The sequence below is a fragment of the Hyperoodon ampullatus genome (genome assembly GCF_949752795.1).
Source record: "Hyperoodon ampullatus genome assembly, chromosome: 3".
In the NCBI taxonomy this organism is placed as follows: Eukaryota; Metazoa; Chordata; class Mammalia; order Artiodactyla; family Ziphiidae; genus Hyperoodon; species Hyperoodon ampullatus.
The window spans coordinates 168,676,354-168,689,503 of NC_136916.1; the positions used below are offsets into that span (position 1 = coordinate 168,676,354).

The window sequence follows — 13,150 nt, forward strand, 5'->3', positions numbered from 1 at the left end:
TGGCCCATGCTAGGTGCTTCGAGCGAGTGAATGAACGAATGAATGATGACGTAATTGCAGAGCCCAGAATTTGAGCTAATCGTAATCTCTCAACTACCTCTTTGGTAAAATGGGAACGATAATACCCATGCCGTAGATGCTGGAGGAAGAAGTGAGATAAAGGGACAGACAATCTGCCTTTATAACAAGCCTCTCTGCAAACCAGGGTTTGGGAACTGCTTCTAAGAAAATGATAGTAACAGCTTAGCTGGGGGTCTCCTAGGGGCACACTTGGAAAGGAGGATCCATGTGCAGGGGGCGCTAGAGGACCTGCCCCCAAAGAGGAAGCGACAAGGGAGTGGGGAGCAGGACAGGGACCGAGAGAAACCCAGCAAGGCAAGGGTCCACTGCAGGGGCCGTCCCAGCCTCAGCCAGATCCGTCCAGCAGCTCTGGAGCATAAAGCAGACCTCGGGGTCCACTCTAAAGCCACGGGGCTGGGCTTCTGTACCCCCAAGCCAGCACACCCAGGCATTTGTGGCTCTCTGTAGGGCCACTGGGGCAGGCAGTGAGGCTCCAGTGTGTCAGCACAAGCCTCTGAGGGTCACAGGTGCTGGCCCTCAGGAGCAAACCCCTCCAAGGCTGGGCTATGGGTGCACAGAGCTGGTGAAAGGCATCCAAGGGGTCCGGGTGGGACGGTGGCAGTGACTGCTACAACCAGCTCTGTGGACCGGGCGTCTGTTGAGTCAAGCTTGTGCTGCACGCTGCCCACAGAGCTCTTTCTAACCCTGCACGGTGCTGCCGGGGAGGTGTTTAAAAATGTGGATTCCTGACCCGCACTCAGACTCAACACTGAGAACCCCTGGGCATGGATCTGAGAATCCGCATCTTAGCAGCTCCCCCAGGAGCTAATACAAAAGTATTCATGCCTGTCCGTAGGGTTGCTGTGTTACGGTAGTAGTAATAATAATACGATGTGATATAAGGCCCAAACTGGGTAACACCCGGCCCGATACTTGGCACATAGTAGATGCTCAACGAACACCCCCATCCTGTGTATGCATTTCCTTGGATCAGAAGAGGTGGCCCCTGGATAAAGGGCTGAACTGGATGCTGGAGGTGGGCTGGCAGACGTGCGTGAAATCCTTGAGCAGTACTGGCTTCTGGAGAAGGAGGGGGCCCGTGGAGAATGTGTGGAGTCTAAGTAGACGTAGGTGGAAGGGACGAGGGGTCGTTCCCTCTCTGCAGAGCTCAGAGGTGGGAATGAGCAGGGGACATTCACTGTAGGAAGATGACATTTGGGGAGGCAGCGAGGAGGCCCCGAGTGCAAGGGAAGGCCCTGTTGTGGGCAGGAGCGGGGAGCAGGCTGGGGCAGGCCCTGGACGCCGGGGCCCCGGGCTGGGCTGTGGTCGGCAGCCACCAGTGCAGCATCTTGAGCAGTACACAGAGGAGGTGGGGAGCGGGTGTCAGAGATTGCCCTGGTGGTCGGGGGTCGGTGCCAGATGAGCCGAGCGATTCCGCTGGCCATTTCAATATATGCAGTGGCCCAGGAACCTTTGGAAACCCCAGTGGCAGGCCAGACAGCCAACCAGGTAGACAGGCAACACCAGGATGAATTCTGCCACCCTTCAAACTTAGAGATTGGGGTAGTGGTGACCGGGCAGGGCCTGAGGTGGGGATGGAGCACTGAGGGCCCGTCCGGTCTGGGTCCAGGCCTGGCCTGGCTGGAAGGGCTGACAGGAGGCCCACAGACGGCCTCAGATGCTCAGAATCACACAACTATGACAATGAAGCAAAGATCGACGGGCCACGCTCGCCCCATTGACAATGGAGAAGGCGAAGGCCACAACCCAGGAACTCAAAAAAGGGCCCAGAATCTTCTCCCACCTTCCCCCATCCTGCTATTCCATAAGCAGAGTGTTTTTCCCCCGTGAAAACGCTTCCCGTGAAGGGGTGGGGGCACCCCGCAGAGCAGCACAGCCTGTATTGATGGGCAGAGGTGGTCTGGGAAGCTCCCCGGCGACCCACATCCCAGGCGGCCTCTGCCCTGCTCTCCCCCGATCCAGTTCCCGAAGTTTAGACGGGTCCATTCGGCAAACACTCTTTGAGCCTCTGTGGTGTGTGCTAAGGGCTCTGGGGGCATCAGAGATGTGAAGAGCTGCCCGCCCCTTCCAGGAACTTCCAGGGCTCTCACGTAGTTCAAAGGGAGGAGACGGAGGGTGCGGTATAGACAGTAAGGCCATGAAGACCCCCGGGGACAGACGGCCATCATGCAAGGCTGTCAATGGGCCTGGACGGATGGGATTTCAATGACTGGAATCAGGGTTTGGGGAGAAGGTTGACAGGGCTGGGGATACGGCTGGAAAAGGGGGTCGGGGTCAGACTGTGACCGGCCTTGAATGCCAGGCTGAGACGTAGAATTGGGACCAGCCATCCTGGGGCCCCTGCAGGGCCACACTCCACTTCCTGCCCCACGGAGCAGCCCTGGGCTTGAAGTCAGGAGGCCTGGGGCTCAGCACACTCTGCCCTCCACCCACCGTGTGTCCAGGCCTGGACATCTTCCTTTCCCTCTCTGGGCCTCAGTTTCCCCATCTGTGCAATAAAGGGGGAGGGTGTCTAGATCCCTTCTGGGAGATCTCTGGAGAGATCTCTGAAAAGATCCCCATTCAGACCAAAGGCAGCAGATAGAGCTGGCTGAGTGTGTCCTCAGGGGTGTCTGGCTGGCTGTGTGCTCACCAGCGGGTACCTGGCTGTAGTTTCACCAGGGGAGTCTGGCTGTGTGCCCACTGCACGTCTCAGCGTGGAGCAGCGGGGGTCAGAGGACTGGAAGGGGTGGGTCACTCGCCTTACCCGGAATAGCACCTTTAGAAGAAGCTGCCTGGACTTCCAGGGCCAAGAAAACTGGGGATAAAGCCTCTCCCCCCACCCCCTCCATGCCCAAGGAGGGTCTTAGCATCTCTGGGGCCAGTGCAGGCCCAGGACCCGGATCTGATTGGTTGCTCCCTCAGCCTCAGGGCTCCTCGCCTCGGCCCCAGGGAAGTTTCCAGTCTGTGTGGCGCTCCCAGCCGCCAGCAGGGTTGCCAGGGTTCTTCCTTTATGGGCTGAGGATTTGGGGGCGGTGGGGGGCTGAGAATGGACACACAGGCCCCTCCCCGGACTTGACCTCCGACCCCTCGTGTCTCCACAGAGATTTACTGCCCTTCAAGCTGAGGCTGCCCCAGGCCATCCTTGAGGCCAGCAGCTTCACAGACCTCAAGACCATCTCCAGCCTGGGCCTGGGTAAGTCCCCTCTGGGGTCAGGGGAGGTGGCTGGGCCTTAGGAAATGGAGCCCCTGGATTGCCCCCTGCTGACCGCCTGTGCAGATGGGCAGCCCCTCAGGCTGACCCCAAGCTGGATCCTGAGTCCCAGCTCCCACGGGACCACCTGCACCCCTGCCCCAGGTGCTGAGCCCCTGTAGCAGGGAGATTCTCCCTCTTTTCGGAGTGGCGCCCTTAACAGCTGCCAGGAGGTCTGATGCACAGCCTTGCTGGGTCTAAGGGAGCTGGGTCTGGTCAGGACCCACACAGGCTGACCTGGTGGCAGGGCGTGGCCCGGGAGAAGCTGGACCAAACGCCAGGGGACTTCTCAGCGATGGCCAGGAACCTGGGGGCCAGCAGCTGCCACAGCCCTGGCCCCCAGCCCCGCCCTCGTCAGAAGGAAAAGCAGCGCGAACGTGATCGTGAGCTAGAGTGTGCCCCCACTCCCTTGGCCTGCCCCCGCCCAACCACCTGATTCAGCACACCCACCCTGCCCCTTACCCTCTGACCTTTTGAGTGGTGACGAGGGGAGGGTAAAGGACAAGAGCGTTTCTGATCCCAGCCCTTCCACATAATAGTAAGAAGAGCTCATGTTTACTGGGCCCTTTCCATGTGATGGGCTTCGCTGAGCCAGTGCCAACCTCTGACATGGCCTCACCATGCTAACCCTCAGGGAGCCCAAGCTCACCAAGTCTGGAGCTGCCAGGAAGACAAGCCAGCCGCCTCCGCGGGCCCCCAATCCTAGGCAGAGGCCAGGTCTCGTTATGGACAAAGCAGTTAATAAGTCCTTATCAAGACTAAACCACACAGGGAATATAGCCAATATTTTATAGTAACTTTAAATGGAGTATCAGCTATTAAAATTTTGAATCACTATATTGTGCCTCTGAAACTAACATAATATTGTAAGTCAACTATACCTCAATTTTTTTACTAAAAAGTCTAAACCATACCCAGGAACCTGCATCACACGTGGCTGAGCACAGCAGTACATTTTCACCAGTGGTGGTTGAATGCAGGAGAGGGTGATGGAGAGGGCAGGCCCAGGGCGTAGAGGAAGTGGGACGCAGACCTGGGATCAGAGGCGAGACCCCCTGGTTCCCAAGCCAGCCACTGTCCACCACCCAGAGAGGCCTCTAGACAACAATGCAAGAGATGCCACAGGCAGCTCGTGGTCAAAGGCCAGGAAGTAGGAGGAGTCCAGGCCCCCGGATGTCCGCATTTAATGAGCACTGACCTCTTTATCTGCATTGATTCATCAGATCTTCAAACAACCCTGTAAAGCAGGTTCTGTTATTGTGATCCCCACTTTATGGCAGAAGAAACAGACACGAGGGGTTGAGTGACATGTCCAGTGTCTCAGGGTCCATGGAGGGCTGGGCAGCTGGGCTCCAGCCCTCACCCACTAGCTTGTGCTGCCCCTTAACTCCTTATCCAGGCTCTCCTAGGTCTGGCTGACCCAGTTTATAAACTTCAGGGCCAGTTTTCAGTTGATATTGGGAATAAACCCTGAACTTGGGCCCCAGATGTTATAGTTGTTGGGCTCTTACCCTTCCAGAAGCTTCATGTGGGACAGGTGAGAGTCTTGTAACTCATACAGTCCAAGTGACGCCCCTCCTAAGATCTAAAATGGCACAGGTGACGCTTTCATTGCCGCGCCCTTGGCACTATCTTGTGCAATCCTTGCATCCCCGTTTTAAAGATAGAAAGTCAGTTCTTAGCACAGCTGAGAAACTTGTCCAAGATGCTCCAGGCAGGCAAGAGCAAAGCTGGGATGTGTGCCAGGGGCTTCTGACTCCCAGCTCAGCCCCTCCACTGCCCCTCAGCTGCACCTCATGACCTTCTCAGTTTTTTTGCAGTGAGCAGTCAGCTGCCAGTTTTGAGGCCAAGTTGGGAGGGCAAGTGAGATGCATGGGCTCCATTCAGAGAGGCTTACCTCTGAGAGGAGTGTCGGTTAGCAGCCTCACTGTGGGTAGGTTGAAGCAGGCATCCCTAAGACCCACTGCCCCAGGGACCCGCAGTTTCCTCTCACCCTGGGTGGGGGTGGGGGCGGGGGCGGGGCTGCCCCTAAGCCCTAGGAACGGCTGTATGAAAGACAAGCTGCTCCTCTGGAGAGAAGCACATTCCTTTCTGGAATAGACAAGCCCTTCTATCCTGGGTGAGCTTCACCTCGGGCACGTTGAGGAAGTGAGGGGGGAGGTGCCCTCTGGGAAGCAGGCGGCAGTCCAGATTGTGTGTCAGCATTCACTTCCTTGGGAAGGGGTATTTAAATGAAATCTGAGTGCATTGAAGCTTAGGAATCAGGGTTCTTTTTTTTTTTAATTTTTTGGCCATGCCATGTGGCACGTGGGATCTTAGTTCCCCGACCAGGGATCGAACCCGCGCCCCCTGCATTGGAAGCACAGAGTCTTAACCACTGGACTGCCAGGGAAATCCCAAGAACCAGAGGGTTCTGATCAGGCCTGGTGCCCCCAAGGGCTGAAGGTCAGAAGCGAGGTTTTCCCTGGAGCCGAGGAATGGTTAACTTTTCAGTCCTTCCCCAGAATGGATGGAGACCCGGAGCTGAAAGGGCACATCCTGTCGGAGGCCAGAGGCCCTGGCTCTGGGATGTGCAGACCTCCCTGACCCTCACCTGCGGTTGTGATGATAAATATGCAAAGAGCAGCACTTGCCAAGGGCCCAGACACGCCAGGCATTGTGCCCAGCGCACCACACGTTGTTCTAGGCAAGGCACTCTTGTGGCAGAGAAGTGAAACCCACTCAAACGAGCTTAGATAAAAGGGGGTTTAGTGAAAGGCTGCCGGGGAACCTCCGTGATAGGAGCAGAAGGTCAGCCGGACTTTGCAGGCAGCAGACGCTTATCTCTGCACACAGCTCAGCCTCCTCCCTAAGCCCTGGTTCCCGCTCCCGACCCGCCACCGGCCAGGCTCTGACTCCCCACCTGGTGATCCCCACCTGGTGATCTCATAGTTGGAATAAGTTTATGAGGCACATGTGTCTTCTATCACTAGTGTCAGCAGTGGTTCTTTTTCTGGCACTCCACTCACTTTTTACAAAATGAATAGAATGTCATAAATATCCAAATCATTGCACAAGACCTGCTGTTCAGACAGGGATGATGTTGCTGAAACGGGACTACTGACCTACAGGCTCAGCACCACGTGATCGCCCAGAATGGTTGCTCGTGAGCTGATGTAAGAAAGTCTGAGTTTGGCCTTGGAAAAGCCAACGTTCAAAAGGTCTATGTAGGTATAAGCTTGGGCCCACAAAACTAAGCTAGGGGGCAGTTCAGCACTAAACTGCATGCAGTTGATTCTGAGTGCAAAAGGAATCTAGAGAAAGCGGTGATAGATAGGGGTTAGATTTGCAGAGGTTCTCAGACATATTTGTAGTATGGATATGTTTAATATTTTTAAAATATGTGTAGAAAAAGCATATGTTCTATAGTGCTTCCAAGTTTGCCTGTAACTTGCTTTTTCCTTTACATTATACAATGAGAATTTTCCTACTTATTAAAAATTCATTGAAAACTCCAGATTGAACGGCTGTCCAACAGCCCGTCTTTAGGATGCCACAAAGACATTCACCCACTGATCTCACCAGACTTTCTAGCTGTTTCCATGGCATCTGGAACACTTGGCTGCATTCACTCGTCCCCTCTTTGTTCTGCCGGTAGCCCAGGGCTCCTCAAGTGTGAAACCTTGGTCACCTTTGCCTTCAGGGTCTACAGCCCAGTTACCTGGCCTGGCCCGGGACCTCTGAGGACTGTAGGAGTGAAGGCCTGGCAGAAGGCATCCCCAGCTGAGACACAGGAAGCCACAGGGCCAGCAAAACATCTGCCTCAGTCCGAGGGCAGCACAGAGGCAGTGAGGGCACAGGCCCTTAGGGGAACTGCGACCACTGAGCTGAGCTTGGCCCAGTGCCAGTGGGCACAGATGCCCACAGCCGGGCCAACCGCAAGGCTTTCATGACAGCGTTCCGCTTCTCCCCTGGCCTTGGCATTGTGTCGGCTGCAGAGAAAGTTACCTACTTCCTTGTTTTTAAGCATAAAGGCCTACACTGCCACTGAGTTCCCTAATAGGCCCTCAGACCCCAGGGTGCAGCTTCTCACCCCTCAGAGCGGCATTCGCTTTGGGGCCTCTGCCCTGTGAGGTACAACCACCAGGCCTCTCTTAGGGGCAGGGGAGTGGTTCTTAATCACCCAGGCCCCGGGCCCATTTCCCTGAACCGCACTGTCTGTTCCACTCTTGTAGGAATACAAATCTGAGCGGTGGAACATGTGTTCTTTTTTTCTGTGCATGATGGACCCCCCTGCTATCCTGAGGCGGGCGGTCCAGCTGGTGGTCCATCATTTACGGAGCTCTTTGCCCTCCTTTTTGCCTCCCTCTTCTCATTTTCTCACTTCTTCTCTTCTTGTGTTTAGACCTCTTCCCATGGTTCAGGATGAAACCAGAGAAGTACAGTCCTAGGGTTGGTCTCTCCCGTCAGTGTGCACCAGGACCGCGGAGCCCAGGCGAGTGTAGGTGAGGCCTGAATGTGTCAGGAAGGCTCCACCAAACAGGTGACATTTGACCTGAGTGTTGGAGGATGAGTAGGAGTTTGCCAGGTGGAGAGGGTGGGAAAAGCATTCCAAGCAGAGGGGACAACATTAGCCAAGACCTGAAGGTGTGGCAGCCCGTGGCATGTTCGGGAAGAAGTGAGCAGCAGAGAGAGTGGGGGGAGATTCAGTAGGCAGTGCGGGAAGGGTGTCCAGGGCCAGATCCCACAGGCCTTGAATGCCAGGCTAAAGGTTGGGAAGCGATTCTGGACAAATAGCAATCAAGGGCCCACCACACGCCCAGCATAGAGCCACAAGGAGTAGAATGGATTGGGGGCGGGGTGGGGGCACGGAGGCAGCCTATGGCCACGAGCTAGGTGAGCGGTAATGGGAGTGTCCGAGCATGGGTGGGCGGTTCTCTTGATTGTCTACCCCGTAACTTGCACCTTCTCCCAAAGGGTCTTATGAGAACTTGGAGGTGAGCCTCGGGGGCCTCAGCTCACCTATGGGGCTGCAGCCCAGTCACCTTAGACTGGCCGCCTGCTGCTTCTTGCTAAGAAACCTTCCAAGGAGACCATGCGAAGTACCCAGGAGAATGGACCAGTCATGGAGGGGTCATAGCTGCCCGAGAAAGTGAAGCACAGGGTCCGGGCAGCCCTCAGGAACAACCCGCCTGGATCTAGGGAGAGCCTGGAGACGCACCCTCCCCCTCCAGGCTCTCCGCGTCCTCAGGTGGTGGCTGGCATGGGCACAGAGCCTGGCGTGTCAGAAAGCCACACGAAAATTTGTCATCTTTGATGCTGTGGAGACAGCCGGCCACAGCACTTCCAGGCTTGGGAGTCTCTGCCCAACCTGCTCCCCTGTGGATGCGCACGGCTCACTTTCAGTCAGTTTCTCAGCAGCCCCACCGTCCTGGGATTACACTTTGCTCACCTTGATTGGGTTTCTGACCCCTTTGGCCAGCAAGGTGGCAAACATCCACAACCCCGAGAGTGCCCATCCCTTAGGGCGGGCACGCACACGCGCGCACACATGCACGGCTGCCCTTGGCCATCTTGCAACATCTCCTTTCTTTTGATGTCAAGAGCCTGCTGTGTTCTTACCACATTCCCCGTTCTGGGGTGCTCACCACCCCACTACTCACGCCAGGAGAGCAACCAGGATGAGAAGTGTCGCAAGTTCCTATGAAGCGGCCCAGCACATGGCTTTATTTATTTATTTATTATTATTTTTTAACATCTTTATTGGAGTATAATTGCTTTACAATGGTGTGTTAGTTTCTGCTGTGTAACAAAGTGAATCAGTTATACATATACATATGTTCCCATATCTCTTCCCTCTTGCGTCTCCCTCCCTCCCACCCTCCCCATCCCACCCCTCCAGGTGGTCACAAAGCACCGAGCTGATCTCCCTGTGCTATGCGGCTGCTTCCCACTAGCTAGCTATTTCACGTTTGGTAGTGTATATATGTCCATGCCACTCTCAGCTTTAGAGCTAGTGTGACCTAGTTCAAATTCCACCTCCCTTCACTCACCAACCCGGTGACCGTTCATCTCCCTGGCTTTCTCATCTTCATCTGCCATACGGGGACAACATGAGGACACCAGAGGCCTGTGGTCAGGGATCGGTGAGATGGTCCCTGTAGAGCAAGGAATCCACAGGAGCCAGAACGCAATGCACGTTTGTTCCTGGTATTGTCTTTGATGCTGTTTTTGGTAGTTTTCTTACTGATGACTCCCTCCCAGAGGTAAAGAGCCCTGGGTGAGAGGCTGGAGGCCTGGCTCAGTCACTAACAAGGAATTTGCACTATCGATCTCTAAAATGAACACGTGGAACAAGACCTGGGTTCCATACTCCTCCAAAAGGAGCTGCTTGAGTGAGCTTGCAGTGACCTGCCAGCCAAGTGACCTTGTTCTCAAAATGTGCTCCTGTGGCCTTTTGGGAGCATCCCAAGCTTTTGTCAGATTCTCCATAGAGCCTGGTACCGAGAGGTCAAGAACTCCTCTGAGCTAGTCAAGCCCCAGCGCCCTTTCAGCTTGGACGTCCCATGCCCGCTACCCAGAACAAGCATGGCGCTGACCATCAGTGCAGGCCTGCTTTGGTGGCCACAGCTAAGGGCTGAGTCAAGAGCAAGGCATGTGCTGGGACTTAACTCAGCAGTGCAGGAGCTCCAGCTCTCTGAGCTAGGGGCACAGGGCAGCTTCCTGTTTTAACGCTGAGATTGGCCAGAGGCAGACTCATTTTGTAGAGGGCAGGCATTCCCCCCCTTGGGTGGTCAGGTCTGAGCTCACTGGCTACAATCCATAGTTCATTCTTCCTGCTGTGACAACTGCAGTGGCCCAAACAGGCCTAAAGCAACCTCTCTGTCAGGACCCCATCCTAGGGATGCCTAGATGAAGGCCTAGAAAGGTCCGGTGACCTGCCCCAGAGCACCCAGCAGGTCAGCATCAGGAGCTCCGGGGCTTTGTCCCCTCCATCCCCGTACGTACCTGCACCCCGGGGCATGGGTGCCCCCCCCCGTGGGGTCTCACACGCCAGGGGACAGGACTGAAGCTGAGCCTGTCACCAGCGCCCTCCCGGCCCCAGCCCGGCACCGCAGGGGAGGATGGCGTGGGGCTTCCCCTCTCAAGGCAGGAAGTAGTGGGAGAGGTTTAAAACAGTCCCAAAGGGGAAACCAACCCTCGGAGCGGTGAAGCAAGCACTGTGCGGCCTTCCCTCGCCCTGGCCCCTGCGCGGCCCACAGACACCGCCCGGGCCAGGCTGGGGCCCGGCCTCAGGACTGACCGCCTCTCCCTCCCTCATCTCGACAGGCTTCTGGGACTCCTCACTGAACCCCCAGCGAGGAGGTGGGAGCCCAGTGGAGGCCCCGAGAGACCCAGCCCCGGGAGCGCCCCCCGCCTCCATTCTCAGGTCATCGGCCCATTACGAAAACTGCTCGTGTGAAATCGAGCTGTCCATAGGAAACGGCCGCCTGTGGTTTGTGAATCCAGTCTTCATCGAGGACTGCGGCAGCTCCCTGCCGGCTGACCAGCCACCCCCGGGAAGCTGCCCCTTGCGCCCATCGCCTCTGGCCTCCGACGCTACCTCCCCCACCTCCAGGTGGGCCCCTCGCCGCCCAGCTCCCCCTCCCCCGCCGCTCCCTCTCCATCCCCCCGGCTCCAGCCGGCCTCCTCCCCCGGCCCCCCCTCCGGCCTGCCCTCTGCCCAGTTCTCCCTCGGCGGCTGCTCCCCCGCGTCCGCATCCCGAGGTCCTTCCTCCTTCACCCCCAGCGTCTGCCCCCTGCCTGGCACCCCACACCCCAGGCCCCCCGGAGCTTCCAAGTCAGCCACCCATGACAGCCTGTGAGAGGCTCCCACGTCCCCTCGCAGGCCTGGGCCCCCTCAGGGAGGAAGAGATGAAGCCGGGGGCAGCCCCCAGCCCCTTGCAAAACCCCGTCCCTCCAGCGCCCACAAAGAAGAGCCTCCCCGCCGCCCCTCCCAGACGCCGCATCACGGAGAAGGTCTCCCTGGAGGACCAGAGTGCAGGGAAGGCGGACAGGGGGGCGGCAGCGGAGGGAGACCCGGTGGGTCTTTCCAGAGCATCCCCGCTCCGCCTGCCTCCCCAGGGGACCTCCGGCAGCCCTGGGGACAGGCCTCAGAGAACCACAGAGCAAGGCCAGGAAGCAGTGGCCAAAGCCGGCGATCTGGGCAGCATGCCAGAGCCTCCGAGGAAGATTCGACAACCCCCAGTTCCACCTCCCAGGAAGAAACGGCTCTCCCGGCAGCTGGCCTCGGTCCTCCCAATTCCCCTGGAGACTGCCGAGCTTTCCACGGGCGGGGAGGCCCCTGAGAACCCCAGGCCCGGTCCACCTGGAGAAGACCACGGTCCTGCCCCCACAGCTGGCACTCAGAGCCCGCATTCCCGGCCCAGGGCCCAGCCCCAGAGCTTCGCGGAGTTCAAGGGCTCCCTGGCCTCCCTCTCGGACAGCTTGGGAGTGCCCTCCTTGGCCGCAGACCAGGACTCCTACTCGACCAGCAGCACAGAGGAGGAGCTGGAACAGTTCAGCAGCCCCGGCATGAAGAAGAAGTCGTCGATGATCCTGGGCAAGGCCCGCCACCGCCTGAGCTTCGTGAGCTTCACCAGCGTCTTCAGTGCCTTCCTCTCCAACAACCGCAAGCTGTACAAGAAAGTGGTGGAGCTGGCCCAGGACAAGGCCTCGTACTTCGGCAACCTGGTGCAGGACTACAAAGTGTACAGCCTGGAGATGATGGCGCACCAGACCTCCAGTATGGAGATGCTGCAGGAGATCCGCACCATGATGACCCAGCTCAAGAGCTACCTGCTGCAGAGCACCGAGCTCAAGGCCCTGGTGGACCCCGCCCTGCACTCCGAGGAGGAGCTAGGTGGGTCCCCATCCTGGGCAGGGGCTGGGAGCCGGTGGGAGCCAGGGATAATCCCAGATGATCCTCCCTTTCCGTGAACTAACCCCTCTGCTGTTGTGTCTCTTCCTTCTGAGTTCGGCCCGTGGGCCCAGTTAGATGGCAGAACCTCAACAACCTGAGAGCTGGGCAGGCCCCCTCCCCTCAGGATGCTCCTGGTTTTGTTAGGGAGACAAGTCACCAGGAGCGATTAGCGGCAAAAAAAAAAAAAAAAAGCACTAACACGCATGGCTGCTGAGGGTCAGAGGCAGTCCCTGCAGGAGATCTGGTGGCTGCAGAGATGTAGAGACCCTAGAGGGCATGGACCCTCTTATTCTGTAGGTGAGGAAAAAGGCCCGGGAAGGGGAACGGACTTGGCCAAGGTTACACGGGAGCCAGGGACGGTGGGGAAGCTGACTGCAGGTCCCTGACTCCGGGTCACCACACCTCTAGCAGCAGAGGCTCTGAGGGCCTGGAAGGATAGACAGGAGTGGGGTGACGGAGGCAAGGGCAGACGTGTGTTGTCCTGTTGAAGAGGCTGGAGAAGCAGAGGGGAAGGGGGAGGCGGCAGGATGAGGACCGAGACAGCCAGGACCAGCCCTAGACCCAGACATGGGCCAAGCCTAGGCGTGCGTGGCAGGGAAGGGTTATCTTGGCCTCTACTGAGACTCAGCCATGGGGACATGGGACCCTCCCTCACCTCCCGGGGATACAGCAGCTCAGGTGTCTCCCTACAGGGATAGGACTTGGGACCTCCCCTACTGGACCAATAGCTGAGACCCTGGGGATCGGGTGGGGCCAAAAAGACTTTCCAAGAACACTTCCCTACTGTCAACCAAAGCTGAACATTGCCTTGGTGTCAAGTTGACGTGGGTTCAAATCCTTGTTCAGGCCCCAAGTAGCTGTGTGACCTGCACCAGCAGAGCCTGAGTTGGTCCATCT

The 13,150-nt window shown here is 57.5% G+C and overlaps 1 protein-coding gene across 2 annotated transcripts in view; it reads left to right on the forward strand.

The window, feature by feature from the left end:
* Nucleotides 1-13,150, forward strand: part of RIN3 (Ras and Rab interactor 3) — a gene marked incomplete at its 5' end in the record, with an annotated part of 114,127 nt that overhangs the window by 77,286 nt on the left and 23,691 nt on the right. For both annotated transcript variants that reach the window (XM_079699329.1, XM_079699330.1), the window contains 2 exons: nucleotides 3,165-3,256; nucleotides 10,622-12,193. In XM_079699329.1, coding sequence (XP_079555455.1) covers nucleotides 3,165-3,256; nucleotides 10,622-12,193 — 1,664 coding nt within the window. The remainder of the gene's footprint in view (nucleotides 1-3,164; nucleotides 3,257-10,621; nucleotides 12,194-13,150) is intronic.